The sequence below is a fragment of the Prorops nasuta genome, unplaced genomic scaffold (assembly GCF_024137725.1).
Source record: "Prorops nasuta isolate Cenicafe-Biocafe unplaced genomic scaffold, Cenicafe_Pnas_1.2 PNAS00027, whole genome shotgun sequence".
Taxonomy (NCBI): domain Eukaryota; kingdom Metazoa; phylum Arthropoda; class Insecta; order Hymenoptera; family Bethylidae; genus Prorops; species Prorops nasuta.
The window spans coordinates 1,662,303-1,677,217 of NW_027116824.1; the positions used below are offsets into that span (position 1 = coordinate 1,662,303).

At 45.1% G+C, this 14,915-nt stretch overlaps 1 protein-coding gene across 3 annotated transcripts; it reads right to left on the bottom strand.

The window, feature by feature from the left end:
* Positions 1 to 41: 41 nt before the first annotated feature.
* LOC136782536 (sarcoplasmic reticulum histidine-rich calcium-binding protein-like) lies at positions 42 to 13,122 on the bottom strand. Of its 3 annotated transcripts, none has more exons than XM_066742027.1 (6): positions 11,270 to 13,112; positions 5,352 to 5,613; positions 5,060 to 5,292; positions 1,591 to 1,787; positions 1,354 to 1,485; positions 42 to 1,284 (listed from the first exon to the last, which is right to left on the bottom strand). In XM_066742027.1, exons 1-6 carry the CDS (start codon positions 12,488 to 12,490, stop codon positions 1,134 to 1,136), a joined length of 2,196 nt encoding a protein of 731 aa, XP_066598124.1. In that variant the 5' UTR covers positions 12,491 to 13,112; the 3' UTR covers positions 42 to 1,133. The 3 variants fall into 3 exon arrangements, with proteins under 3 accessions (XP_066598124.1, XP_066598123.1, XP_066598125.1); XM_066742026.1 differs by having other exon boundaries at positions 5,352 to 5,616; XM_066742028.1 differs by having other exon boundaries at positions 1,084 to 1,301; positions 5,352 to 5,616; positions 11,270 to 13,122.
* Positions 13,123 to 14,915: the final 1,793 nt, after the last annotated feature.

The window sequence follows — 14,915 nt, forward strand, 5'->3', positions numbered from 1 at the left end:
TGCAGCGCTGACTCATGTCAGGGTTAAAAAGTCTACAACCATTTCAGAAGCATATATTCTTTAATTTTCATTACAAAAGAAATAGCTGGAAAAAATACATATGTATACAAGACTGTTGGCTCCTAGCTATAGCTGATTAGCTGCTGGCTATAGCTGCGTTGTATAAAACTAATTTCATACTATGCTACATTTCATTTACCGCTAATATAAATATACATTTAATTTTTATATTAATAATTAATATTTTTGAGAAAATATATGATGGAAGAATGATTATCATATATAATCTAGCATCAAGTCAATAAGATAAATTATATAATTGACTAGCCATAGAAGGTGCAAATATCTCATTGGGACAGATTAGAATGAATTTCTATTGTTACAATATACGATATTTATATAATCAAATATCGGCTGATCATCCATATTTTCTTTTTCGTGTAAAAATGTGTGTATACCACACGAGTAAGGATGGTTTTATTTTGCGTAGCATGTATGTATTAAGTGCCCGTTGGTAAGTGTATTGATTCCTAAGGCTTTTTTTACTATTTATTCTTGTTTTTCTTGCGTCGCTGAGTGGGTAATTATACTACGCGTGTGCGCGTTTCTTGTCATTTCTATTTGTAAGTACAGTTACATACTACGCGCGATGAAGCGTGGGAACAAAAGTTGAACGAATTTTTCATCATGGAGCTTGTGGTTAAATATACAATACTATTGTGCTACAATGATATATTATCTAGAAGAAATTGAATAGTCCGATTAAAAAATCATTTACAGTTACGATTTCGATTTTCCATGAATCTGGCGACGATTCAGGCGATTATTATTACTGAAAAGCCTTAATTAAAAACTGCCTTCTTATACATAAGATACTCTCAAGTTTACGCGATTCGACTAGTTTTCCATCCGTGTTAAGATACATGAATTGGGTCGTAAAATGATCCGGATTTATTTTAATACGTAATCGCGTTTGACACACGCACAATTGGAAGAAAATCTCGCGTTCACGCGAGTAGGCACTCGACAGAGTAAAATGGCACCAAGCACATCGGTCTCGGGTACGTTCACGAGAGATGCGCACATATCCCTCTCACTCTTACGTGGCACCAGTACACAAGCCCTACCAGACTCTAGCTCCTTCCTCCGTATCGTTGATTGAGACTCGTCCTATAATTTGTAATAGCGTCGAATTTATCCTTTTTTCGAGGACATTTACCCTGTCGCTTCATGTACTCCCCAAACTCGCAAGTAGGTGCCGTGCATTCTCCACTCTGGATACACCTGCGAATCGAGGCAAACTTTTCTCAAATTCTATCCATCCATACCACAATCAAATCTCTCTTTACTCACATCCTATCTCGCAGGGAAAAATATGCTTTTCCACGACGCGTCTTAATACAGGCCTCTTCATTTTCGAAACAATTGCACTGGCATTCACCGTCCGCCGTGACTCTTGACGAAAATTCCGATGGACATTTACACCTGTGAAAGAGAGAGAGAGAGAGAGAGAGAGAGAGAGAGAGAGAGAGCACAGCTATAATAGAGAAAGCGATTGATTCGTTACGATAAAATCTATCACTCGCTTACGCTTTAACCGTAGACAATGGCCGTCTTATGTTGAGCGGTTGTCCAATCGCAGTAGTCGGGCTGTAATGTCTTGAAAATCTCTGCTCGGAATTTCTCTCGTTCGAGTCATTTTCGGTGGTTCTTTCCCTGCACTCGCATTCCGTGTGGTTGTAAAACGATAGCTTCTCTACGATGCTAGACCCGCCGATGCTCGTTGTCTGGAAAATGCGAAAGAGTCAGTGATACAAGGTCGGATAAGCTGAAATCCAGCTGTGATACGGAGAAAGGCTGAGAGAGGCTCGCTACTGCGTTGGGCAAGCTCGAACCGATTCAAGCGAGTGCAGACATTTGTGGAGTTGAAGAAGCCGGAAGAGGTAGAAGGGAACATCGATTCTCAGTACTATCGGGCGGTAATTAAAGGAGAGAGATGAACGTTACGCCAACGCGATTGCCCGGGGATGCGTAATTGTGCGTTAGGAGAGGCAAGGCGGACACAGGGGCATCGCCCACTTCCTTCCTTCCTTCTCTCTTCCTCGCATCTCTCTTCTCGTCTCATCTCACGTACCCTTCCATACCCTCTTTTTTTACATTCAACATATATTGCGCCAAAACCTTCATTCATGCTCAATTAATTCTCATGTTAATTGCCCAATTATGCCCAACGTGGGCGCGGTGAAAGGGAGCTCGAGAGCGATAAGTGCCTTCTGATTTGTACTTGCAAGCTGGAACGCTCCTCCCTTGCATTGACTCGCATTTACATGTTAGCGACCGAAAGAATAACCATCTCTGCCAGTTTCTCCTGAAGAAAACTCGCTCGATCGAAGGCAACGGATTGATAATACAGCAGTAGCGACGGAATTACAGGTCATTAGACATTTTATGGTAATTTATGCGTAGCGTTTATGAAATAATCTCCGAGAGTTTTTCTTCGAGGCCTTTAGTCAGCGACGTTCTGAAAAAAGGCCGTAGAGATAATCTCCCTGAAAGACACTTCTGGCAGTGAATAGATCGGTGATCACACCCACGTAGACCATATCCACCAGCGATTCTTCCCTCGGCCCTAAAGTCACGCTGTCAGGTACATAATGGCGAACACCCACGTTCTCTCGGTCACTGCATACGGTTGGCCAAGTTCGCTGAGATAAAATATTCCATCGATACGCGGCGCTGGCTAATCGATTAACGTCCATCCAACTCTGTCCGCAAAAGCGCGCGGTGATTTACTCGCTCGAACAATTGATTTCGCAACGTTCGTTACCAAGAATTAGCGATTATCGAACGAGCGATCGATTAACCAGCGACCGGTACCACACCGTTAACAGCACGGTACACGCTATAGGCCTGTCATCTGAATAACGGTCGAGTCGAATGCTGAATAATCCGAGCGAGCAACAAAGAAGCAGTCCCAGTCGCATTCGCCGCAAAGGCGCGAGGGTGTAATCCGTTCTAAGAGCGCGTATACATGTACACGGGTGAACATAGTAGAATTTGTGGAAAGATACAGAATTATCAGAGTTTCCCGTAAACCGTAGCCCCGAGCAAGCTCTTGCTCATCTTTTCGAGATGAGTCATGAGAGACGCATGATTTATTCATAAAACATGAAATGCCATGGCGTGCCGTGGCGAGGCAGCAGATCGGTATGCAGTAGGCGGCGTTTTACGCGTAAAATAGAAAGATCTTGAAGCCGCGCTTCGTTCGCCAATATTGAATTTGAAAATATTTAGTAAATTGTACATTGCTCGATATCCCTTAGGGGTGTGGAGCTTGACGGTTTCGCAGGCGAAAACAAGAGTCGATTGAGAACCGCTGAGGGATAGGAATCCGACGGTAAATTACGAGCTACGCGAGAGGAGGAAACGCGGGATGTTGAATCCGCGCAGGTGGTCGAGGCCTCCTCTCTACGAGCGCTGGCCAATGTCCGAGGAGGAATTGCTAGAGACAATCGAGAGCTATTCCCATATCGTGCACGGATCACCGTTGGAATTTGAAGGGATGATCGAGCAACTCGAGTGACGCAATTTTCCTCCGGACATTGCTAGGATGTTCATGGAACGCTTGAACCACATCGACGACTACACTTCCAATAATATCCATACAGCAAAATAAGCAGGCTTGACGCAGCTGCCATTGGACGAGCTTATAAATACCAAATTCGATAAAGTGGATTTCTATTAGATTTACGGCCCCGGCCGGTCGTATATTATTAACCCAGTTTCGCGCGGTTCTTCCTCCAAAGCATCCACACACGCGGGTCGACTGGGATCAGCGTATTTCGGTACCGCGGAAGTAATAGCGGCAGCAACACAGCATCGTACTTATATATAACTTAAGTAGACGCGTGGTTCAAGCGTCCCAAGAGGAGATCCTTTATTCTACGAAGCGAAATTTCCAGAAACGCCATGATTAAAAGACAAAAGTGTCCACGTCGCATTGGTCCTGACAGCTGGCAATATCTGTCAGAGGCTTGAGATTGACGAATGATGCTGACAATGAATCTGGACTATCTCTGTGATCTGCTAATTCTTCTGTCCATTTCTAGCCTCGCTGGTCGCTCGCTTGGACAGATGGTCTTGTTGGGGGAGCGATGCCGAGATGACGCTGTCGATAGTATTTCAATGTTCTGCTACTGCGTTCTTCTGCCTCTTCTTCGGTCCTTTAGGCGAATAAAAACTCCAGGATTTTTTGCGGTCCGTGCTTGGAGGGCCATGAATGACACTTTAGCAACAGAAGCTGCACTGTCTACTCGCCAGTAATACGATTCCTCTTTTATGCGCCTGGCTATAAACCTCGAGAGAATTCGAGTTGCATGGAAAAATTCAAATTTTATTATACAGTTGCGAGATGAGTTTTAATTGCTGAAAATCTTACAGTTCTCATCGGTGAACTATGTAGCACGTTTACATCGTCTGCAGGGCAATTGTAGAATATTCGCTCTCCCTTTCTCTCTCTCTCTCTCTCTCTCTCTCTCCATGTTCTTATCTAGGCAATGGAGCGCTCACGAGAACTCGGTTGAAAAAGCACACCCACGCATTACGATACTTAATCAGGTAATTGTGATCTATTGCACAATCACAAATTCTTTTCTTATATCCCTCAGGGGTCAAAACTCGACAACTTCTACGAGAAGAAATTAAAGTCGACGTGCTAAACGTTGACACGATCGGAGAGACTTAGTTTGCGAGAGGAGATAAGGTGCGTTATTTTGCAAACCTGATCCCTCGAAGAAATACATTGTCGATGAAGGCACGTCTTACTTACACACACACACACATACGCACACAAGTTATTGAGAAGATAAATTGGCGGTGCGTTGATTCATTAAGTCTTCTCGTAAACTTCCATCGAGCAATATGATTCCAATGCGATGAGATAATAACTCGTAATGAGAGAGAGAGAGGGGGGGGGGAATAAATTACTAGACACCTATTAATCAGCCAGTGTGCTATATAGAGATGGGTGAACAACCAGTGCGATAAATAATCGGCTTACGTAAAAATAGAGCTCGACCCGGTGCGATTGTTTAGGTACGCAGGTCAAAGATTCGGAACGGCAACATCCGGTGTCGTCTGAGCACCTGTGCAAAATCGCACAGTGTGGAATGTAGGTGGTCGACGGGCTGGGGTAGACTTCCCGCACAGGAATCACTCGTGCTCTTGGCCACTGACAACTGCCCTCTTTCGACACCCTTATCGCATGCTGAAGAGCCTCTTTGATTTCGTTACCTAAGAAAAAAAAGGGATTTTTACTTTTTCAATCTACCTCCATCAGTTTATAAATATACTTTTGCCATTCTGATGATAACGTTGCATATTATTTCTGGTTTGTTGAACGGCCTCTCTAGTACCAAGGGACTGCCATTTGTGTACGCTATGGGCCGACATGGGAGGATAGCTACTGCTCGAGCCAGCATCTCGATAATCCACCGAACGATGATCATCGATCTCATCCAATACCCTTCTGGAATCTCCACTGGTAGTCCTTTTTCCTGTTACCTCCTCCTCCTCGTCTTTTTCGTCCAACGTACCACCATCATCGATATAGTCCTGCTGAAAACATATATTTTATGAAAGAGGGAACGGATTGGATACTTTCTAAAAAATGGCGTCGCGTCGATGCTGCTGCCACCACTCCAATATTATTAGTATTCCGCTAGGCGTGAATAAGAGGTGATGTCATGCAGACGTTGCACCTTTTCCTTATTAACGACTGACGAGAAACTTTTGCTCGTCTTCTTCTTCTTCATCTTCTGGCTCTCGTTCGTTTTACCATATTCCGTGCATATTTCCCTCCGGTTCCTATAGCCAAATGCACTTGCGTTTGCCAACCTAACCGCTACCCCTTTGGAAGCCCGCCAATTTTCATCGCGAGCTTAGGGATTACTGTATTTTCGGCCACGACAACGATAAAAATATTTATTCAAAAACTGGAATGTCGGTGAATTAACACGTTACTAGTGTGAACGATTGTTCTTTTTATCGGGATGATCTAGCGTCGTTAATCTCGGTCGTTCAAGCTTAGCTAGATGACTTAATAGAGAATTCTCCTATGCAGCTAGCGCCTCTATCGCAAGGTTAACGAGTTTTGCTCGAATTGTCTACTCGGTATAAATATTAATTTACCCTCGACGCGGGAGACAGACAGCGCCTACGTGACGCGGATCTAATTGTTTGTCGATAGACACTGTCATAATGAGCATTCGTTTCCAAAGGCAAATAATACCCCCCATACCCTTTTCAGTACAGCCTTTACCGTTTTTCGCCATTGAGAATGTGTCATCGTGAATATTCATCAGCGTTTACTCATTCCTGCGAACCATTAATCCACGATGAAAAAAAAAACAACGGAATAATGAAATCGCAATGAGCAAGTGGCGCCGCGAATCTGCATCTTCTTCGGAAATTAGTCAGGCGATCGTCGCGACGTAAGCGGCGCATAACCAAAAAAAATTCGAGTCGCACGCTACAATCGTGCTCATCCAGAAATCGTGCAGCTTTCGTTTCGCAAGGTCCTTATTAATATTGTTATGGAACAATAGGAGGGTTTGTTGGAGATTCGAAGGTTAGTGCCACTATTCACGAGCAATGGAGCAAGATGTAAGAAGGTAGAAACTAGAGACCAGAAGCGACCTTAACCCGTTGTACACTTATTTTCTACGCTCGAATGAAGCCTGTCGCTTGTTCCAGCAAATGCCAGCGTTCAAAGGTATTATACAGAGATATGTCAATCTCCGTATACGAGGTGCTACGATTCTTGCCTTTTTTGCATCTGCCGCTAGGTGGCTAAAATCAAAACATTTCCCGCTCGTTCGTACGCGAACGTAATACTTTGAGAGTGGTTTGTTAAAGTTTTGCATTTACCGTTCCTAGACACATTCGATCCGTGCTTAAACGCTAAAATACAAGTTTATCATAACGTTGATCCGTCGAATAGTCGGAATAACCTCACGCACGTCCAACAATCAGAGAAATATGCAATTGGTTTGTGCGAGCTGTGTGAGCAAACCCGCAGAGCCCTCTGGTTCGTAGGGAAAGAACACGTTCGGTAAAAACGAATCGCTCGAATTTCGAAGCTCTTTTTCTGTCTCTTGCCAAGCTGTAATTGTAATTTAGCTCGTGACAGAGTATACCACTTATGCCTTAATATACGAGCGATCGTGCACTTGGCGATGACACTTCTGCCACTTGTTCAAATTATGCCAGTGAATATAAATTGTGGGTCCGCTGAAATTGACGAATTTTCTCGTTCCTAACCTTATCGCGCGTGTTTGCCAAGCGAGCTGTAACTCACACGCACTAGAGTCAGCAGTAATATTTGTCAGGGGTTAGAGGAGAGGTAAGTTTGAAATATCAAGACTATCAAATTACGCTGAGAGAAAAGTAATCTTCATAATGATGAAACACGATGCGGGAAAATTGTATGACTAGACAGTGTCGACTCGATTTGACTTAAGACTCGCTTTGCAAATTTGCTGCTTTCTTTCTTCCGTCGCGAAATGGGTCGATGAAATTCTTGCTTGGAAACTTTATACTCTCCCTCACTGGCATGTTAAATAAAGCCATTAATTAATTGACAGCCACATCCACACATGTATCAAGCAATTCTCACGCTTTTAGGAGATTTGGGCCAAACTGTTAATCGTGGCTGCGTGGTGCAATTGGCGGTGATATACTGGAGAGCTAGTTTCGAGCGTCGATGGTGGTCCAATGGCAGTAGAAAGAAGATCTGGCCAGGCAGTCTGCTGCATAGAAGGGAGCTTACCAATAGAAACAGCCCTGCAGTCGTAAATCTATAAAACAGCGCCACGCACCCTACATTTGATTGTCGCGCTACTGTTGCTATTCTTATTTCACACACCGACACTTTTATACGGAGCATAATAAAGTGTGCTTTGCTCGTGCCGTGGGAACAGATTATGTATGAGCGTGTGTGTGTGTGTGTGTGTGTGTGTGTGTGTGTGTGTGTGTGTGTGTGTGTGTGTGTTTCTGTGTGATCAGTCAAACAGTCGGAAGTTGACTTAGGCTTTATTTGTTCCATCTTTGAAATAGAGAGTAGCCACCGCCATTACGAAATTCAAAATTGACTGAAAGAAATATAAACAAGTAAAGACATACCTATATATATATATATATCTCGGTCGAGATTCGTTATCCGTTAACCGATCGTGTCCTCACGTGCTGCTCAAACAAATTGCCACTGCAAAAATTCCTTCAACTTCCTTTGGCCAGCTCGTTCGTTATTCTTTTTGTCGGCGCGCTCGAAACGTGTTAAGATTCTTAATGAAATCATCCGAGTTATCCCTCGAGGGGAGGAAAGATCACGCACCTCGACCCATTCATACCTTCGTTCATTCATTCTTCGATCTACCTGACCGAACATTGCCAATTTTCCTTTTTGTACCTACCAATTTCCAGCCGATGAAACACATTTTTCTTCTTCCTCCAGCTTTTGCACGAATAAAAGAAAAACTTCGAAAAGGAAGAAGGCTATAAATCGCTACTATACTTACCATTTATTCCATCAGTCTCTCGCAAGTCTCTGTAGCGATCCAAGATCCTACCATGGTTGACGGTAAGAAAAGTCTACGATGGTGCGGAATGGAATGGAATAAATAGAATATAATAGAAAAGCTAATTATAGGCAACACCTGGATGCAAGCCCATTTTGCCCACAAAACCACCTCATTTATTTATGATTTTGGCTAACATTGAATGGCGCGTGACTTTGCAAAATGAGTCCAACGAGGGGCACAGCACGCTAGCGAGGGAACAAGTAAGAAATCGAGAAAACAAATAGCGAGAGACTTCAGCTCCTCGAGGTGTTTATCAGGGAAGATTAAGAGCGTTTCGTGCAAACCCAGCTTCCTCGAATTCTATCGAATGTTTAGCCTGTCGTGCAGAAGGCGCAACACTCTCTCGTTGTTCCATCAAAAGTATACAAACCAGCACACGCACACACAGACAGAGCTCGTGGAAAAAGAAACGCGCTACCACAACAAAAACATTGTACCTCTTTATATCTGTACAGCTAAAGTTGTGTGTGCCACAGCACTTGTGTCGACTGTTGCAACGTTACATACGACTTACGTATGCTCAACGTACAGTATAAATTAATGTCTGGCGGATGGAGGTTAAAAAAAGGTAACATAGAAGCGAAGCTTACGAGACGAGCGTGCTAAATTGTTATTCGTGCCTTTATCGGCCATTAACACTTATACCCTACCGTTATCGTTCTCTCTCTCTCTGGCTGGGCCGTTATTTCGTTAACGAACCATGCGGTCACCTGCTCTTTCTCTCTCGATATCTTTTGAGGAGAAACATGAGGAGACCCCTTGGAAAGGGGAGAGTAACCGGATGCACTTCTCTCTTCTTCCCACGCAAAGCACAAAATTATTAGCAAAGAAGCAAGCTTCTGTTTGCAGACAAAAGATATAACCCGGCTTAAGCGAGTTTACCTTCTCCTCCTTGCCAGCTGGTTAACGCGCTCCGATAAAAATCTTCTCTTCAGCAAAGCTCGCTTCGAGAAAACTATCTGACGCGAAAGTGGTGATCTGTTACAAATCAAATTGAATCGCTGCTGCTTCTAATGCTACTTTGTACAACTGCAGTCTCTAGCTAATGCAATTACGCGCTCGACAATCCCGTACAGTTGGCGGCTTGTAGAACCGAGGCTCTTAATACGAAAGGAGACTGCAGAACCGTCAACGCGATTGAAGCATTCTACAGTGTCGAAGTTGGAGAGGGATTCCTCCTCCGTACACTAATTGTTGAGCCTAATTAAGAATAACCGCTGCGAGGAAAATTCCCGAGACCCGTCGCTCTCGGCTTATCAATCGATGAGTGGCGTTACTCATTTCGTAGGTATTTTAAAATGTGTCGACTGGCCGGATAATTCTGGCAGTTTTAAAGAACAATGTAGTAGGGGCTGTGTGGGATAACCTCAGCAGGGTCATTAATCAAAACCCTTTCCGAACCTTTTTCTTCTTTCTCCCTCCTGCTCCCGTCGCTGAAGTTCGCAAAAGAGCCGCCCTCTCTACCTCTACCATTCTTATCTCACTCGAGTTTATTGCTTTTCTTGGATTTGGTCGTGAAAAACAGCATAAGCGCAGAAAAAGAAGACTGAAGAGGAGGCAATTCAGAAGGTAATGGTACTATATACACTGTGGGAAATTGATTCGTCCTCTTCGTGCTATAGTGTGGTATACGGATGAGTCACTTAACACGCGTTGGGGAATATAGAAGTATAGATATAGGATAATATTTATCTTCCGTTTACTAAAAGCGAGGTACATTATTAGAATAGAATCGTTTCGAAACTTCGTTTTATATGTTTTTAGAGAGATCCTGTGTGAAAAATTGATATCTCTTAAGAGTTACGTAGACAAATGAGTTTTACATTCCACATCCTGGGCATCATAAATACCTCACTCTATACAAATTTTGCCGAAAAAGTACCAAGCGAAATTAGCTGGAAGATCGACGAATCAATTTCCCACAGTGTATATTTCGTATATACTATATAGATAAATGTGAAATGTTTGTCTGGATCTCGAGAAAGGATCGCGTAATCAATTAATAGAATCCAAACCGGTCGTTCGACTTTCGTGAGAGTTTCGCCAGCTAGTAAACGATGCAATTCGTTTCTCGCAAGGATTCCCGCTCGATACCGCCGGCTATGAAAAAATTTTATGTCCCAGCTCTCGAATCGGTGCATGAATGTAATTCGCGAAATTTCAGCAGTTCTTGATTAACGAGTCCAGAGTTGGCCGTCCCTCTCGCTCGATCGGCGCCACGAATACCACGGAGGTTAGGAAAATTTGGCGGGACGCCTTCGCGCGAGATACGGTGGCGCCAATTTTTCCCCAATCGACCGACAACCCCCTGACGGTGGCGTTTGCAACTTGGCCAAAGAACGTTCGCAAATCATCGGTGATGCTCGAAATTGAATCGAACCACATTGCCAAGGTCGCATTTAATCTTGGCCAATAGACCGAGGAGAATGAGCGGTCGTTCCTAAGGAGAAAGAACAGCGGATGCTAACGGCTGACTGGCACGGCAGCATTAATAGCGCGTTGGTGCATCAGCAGTCTGACGTGGCGCAGAAACCGTTCTCAGAATTAGAGTACTCGACGAATCTGAAGTAGCCGCACGGGGGAGAATGCTTATCATCGCGATAAGGAAAGCATCCAAGCTCCCTACTTACCGCGTTCGTGACGTCCGCTTGCATGTCGGCGGAATCCTCTTGAACCCCGGCTTTCGCAAGGTCCTCCTCCACCTCCCCCTCCCCCTCCACCCCATCTTTCTTTTCGTCGTCATTCCCTTTAGCATACTCCCGGTAATCCGCCTCAAGGCTCTCGTTCCTTCCGTCGAGATCCTTCTTCGCGGATTTCCCATCTTCCAGCCGTTCCATTTTGAAGAAAATCCCATTCTTCCAGTCCGTCGGACCAACCGAATCATCGTTGGAGTCGTTGCTGCGCTTCGGTTCGTACTTCAAATTAGCGAAAGTACCTTGTTTCGAATTTCTAGTTTTCTCGGAATCGTCGAACGTCAACCTCCTGATTATATCGTCGTAAGTCATGTGAGAAGCTTCGTCCCTCTCGTCAACATCTTCCTCGGGATCATTGTCAAAACGCTGGAATTCCTTACCGAAGCGACGTGCTTTCCTCGTGTCGCCGTAACCTTCGTGTTTTCTCCGCCAAAGGTCCTGACGCCAATTCTTTCTTCTCCATCTACTGGATCCGTACTCCTTATCGTCGTATCTCTTCGATCCGTAATAATTGTGACCCCCCTCCGCCTTCTCCTCCTTGTCCACCTGTTCATAATCATTGTTGTAATCGTCTTCATCGTCGTCCTCGTCATCACCGTCATCAGCACCATCATCATCGGCATCGTTATCGCTCTCCTGTCGATGATTCTCATCGTCGTAATCATAGAGATCGTCGTGGTTGACGAGGGACGAGCGATCCAAGTGGCCCTTCGTTGACCAAACCTGCTTGAACTTGTTAGCGACGGAAGAGGAACGATGGCCTGTTCGGTAACGAGATTTCCGATAATGGCCGACGTCGCGATGTGGAAAGTGATGATTACGTTTTGGCGCGTAACCTCCGCGACGAGACGGTAGAAATAAGGGGGGAGTATCGTCGTCCAGCTCCTTCGAATAACGTTCCGAGCTGTAATCGAGATCGGTGCTGTCCGACGTTAGGAAATAGCGCCGTCTATCCCTCGATCGTTCCTGTTCACGTATTCCATGTAACGATTCTTCGTGACTATAACGATGCCGATGTCCATGGCCATGGCGATGTCGATGTCCCAGGGCCCAGCTCTCCGAACGGTACCTACTATCCGCCAGGGCCACCAGGCTCAAACTGGCAAACGCAGCGAGCAACAACAGTAGCCTACCAAACGCAAAGCCTTTCTCGAACATTGTTTCCCGCGACACGAAACAACACCAGTCGAAGCTGAACTTGCTCGCCCGCCCAGTTACATCATTCCGTCTGTCCCTCTGTCCCACACGTCTAACTTTAACTTTCTGAACTTTTCGCCGGCACTTGCACTCACTCACACACGCACCCACACACCCACGACTCTCCCCGAACCACCCTGCGCGAACTTCACATTGTCCGGCTGTTTGGATTCCTGCGGTGTCGAATGGGCGATAGGTCGAGGCGCCAAATCAACGAATTTCGAATCTCTCAAAAGTTGGTTTGCATGGGGGGGTGGGGGCGTTGGAGTCTCGATTAATCGCGATTGGCCGACGAAGGAAAAAGAAGATGAGGAGAAGGATGAGGAGAAGGAGGAGGAGGAATCGAGAGTTGCGTGGAAATCACATGTATCGCAGGCCGACAGCGATCGACGCGTGTAAATGTATCGCAGTATGAACGCGTCGTGCGGCTCACTGACTGAACCGTGGCCCGTCACCCGTGGCTGGCTGGCGGTGTCCGTACCGTGTGCTTCTCTCGCTTCTCCTCGCTTCCCAGCTCTCCGGCTTCGGCGGCTTCTCGAATATCTCTCCTCACCTCTCCTCTCCACGCTTCTTCGTGCGTCTCGCCGGGGTCGTTGCGTTCGCCGGTCTCGCGCCTCTTGCTTGCCTGCCGCGATTCACCGCACGACGCATGCGCGATCTTTACGCTGCTTATTGCTTTGCCTTTGCTTTGCTTTGCTCCCTGTCCCACTCCCGCTCTCCCGCTCCCTCTCTCCCTCTTTCTCTCAAAACCCTGACTGCTCCGTGCTCGCCTCCTTTCGTATTGTCTTGTCTTCTCTTGGCTTGTCTCTTGCTTTACCATACCACGAGAGGTGACCGTCGCGTATCACTCACTTTCGCCTAGGCATTTTTAACCACTCTCACGCTCGCTTTAGCCCAACGATTCCGCCTGCCTGGAATCCTTAATTCCAACTTGACTCTTCTTTCGTATTTTTGCCATGCTTTGCCGATTTCTCTAGATTCCGCGGAATCTGCTTTTTCACCCGAGCAGGATCTGAATTTCATTTCGAATCTTTTTGCGTGTGCGGCGACATTCCAGAGTGGAATTTCAGGTTATCGGGCATTAACGTATACATATATACTATATGTATCTTTCTCTCAAGATTTGAAGTTTCGCCTCTCTCATTCGTAAATAGATGGCGACGCCGATGATCGAAGCAAACAGCAAGTGACACGATCGAGCGGATAGGTTATCTCGCGTTCATTGGCGATTCGGCTTGTTGTGGGTCGCATTATCAATTTGCACAGATAACTCGTGTTTTTACTACGCAAATTTTTCTCGTGTTACAGAAATTAAAATACCAGTGGGAACATTGGAAAGCTTTCCATTGGTAGATCGATGCTTCATCTCGATTATTTATCGACGTACTTTCACTGTGCTTCTCGGGCGAATTATTTTTAAGCGCGCTGTATGCACACGAACGGGAGAACTATCCGGTCTTGACCAGAATAGAGACCAGATAGAACCAGGGAGAAAAGCGTTAGGAAAACGAGTACAGCAATATAAATTTGTAAGATTAAAGTAAAGCTGGTTATCTACAGAGCGCGAGAGATGAAAAAGACGCTACCGGGCTTAGAGATGACGCGTGAAACGAGAAAATCAACATGGCTCGTGGGAACCCGTATCTATGTGTTTACCAACTCGCGTTACAAAGTAAACATATTGTAAAGGCTACGAGCGATAGGAATTTAGCATTTATATAATTACCATATATGCGAATAGACTCTGATAGAATTCATCTTGAACTCTGCTCTCGTTCTACGAAATCCTTCGAATAATTTGTGCGCGTTTCATGATCCACTGAACCGAGTCGCGATATAGTTCCATCGATAATTTTCTTGGTAAGAGTCAAGCGTCCGAGTGATCGAGGGAAAACGCAGCATCGTTTCTGGCCATGCACGAGTCAATTACAATTTGACAGGGTACACGAGACGGGGATTAATCAGAGGCACGAGTCCATGTTGAACTAACCTAAAGAGATAATTGCTTCCGTTAAGTACAAATAGAAACTAGAAATTGTCGCTTTCTACCATGTAGCAGTAAACTGCAAGTTGTCGTAGCTGCATATTAGCATGCATCAACGTGTACGGATGATTGACCGCATCTCCTGCAGCAAAAGCAAGTGTGTAAGTATATATAAGTGAGGGAACGATCTAGGAAAGAGCTTCTGTGAAACGGACCTCCCCTCGCTTGAATCGACCAGACAGTAAACCTACATGAGAGCCATCGCTCCGAGCCAACGAGCAATTTCGCCACTTGTGAATTTCTATAACAGTTATAGAAAATTGATCGTTTCCTTGCTTTTTAACCTCCGCGCTTCCTAATAAATAGCCACGAGCTCGATGAGTCAACCATTTGCGAAAATAA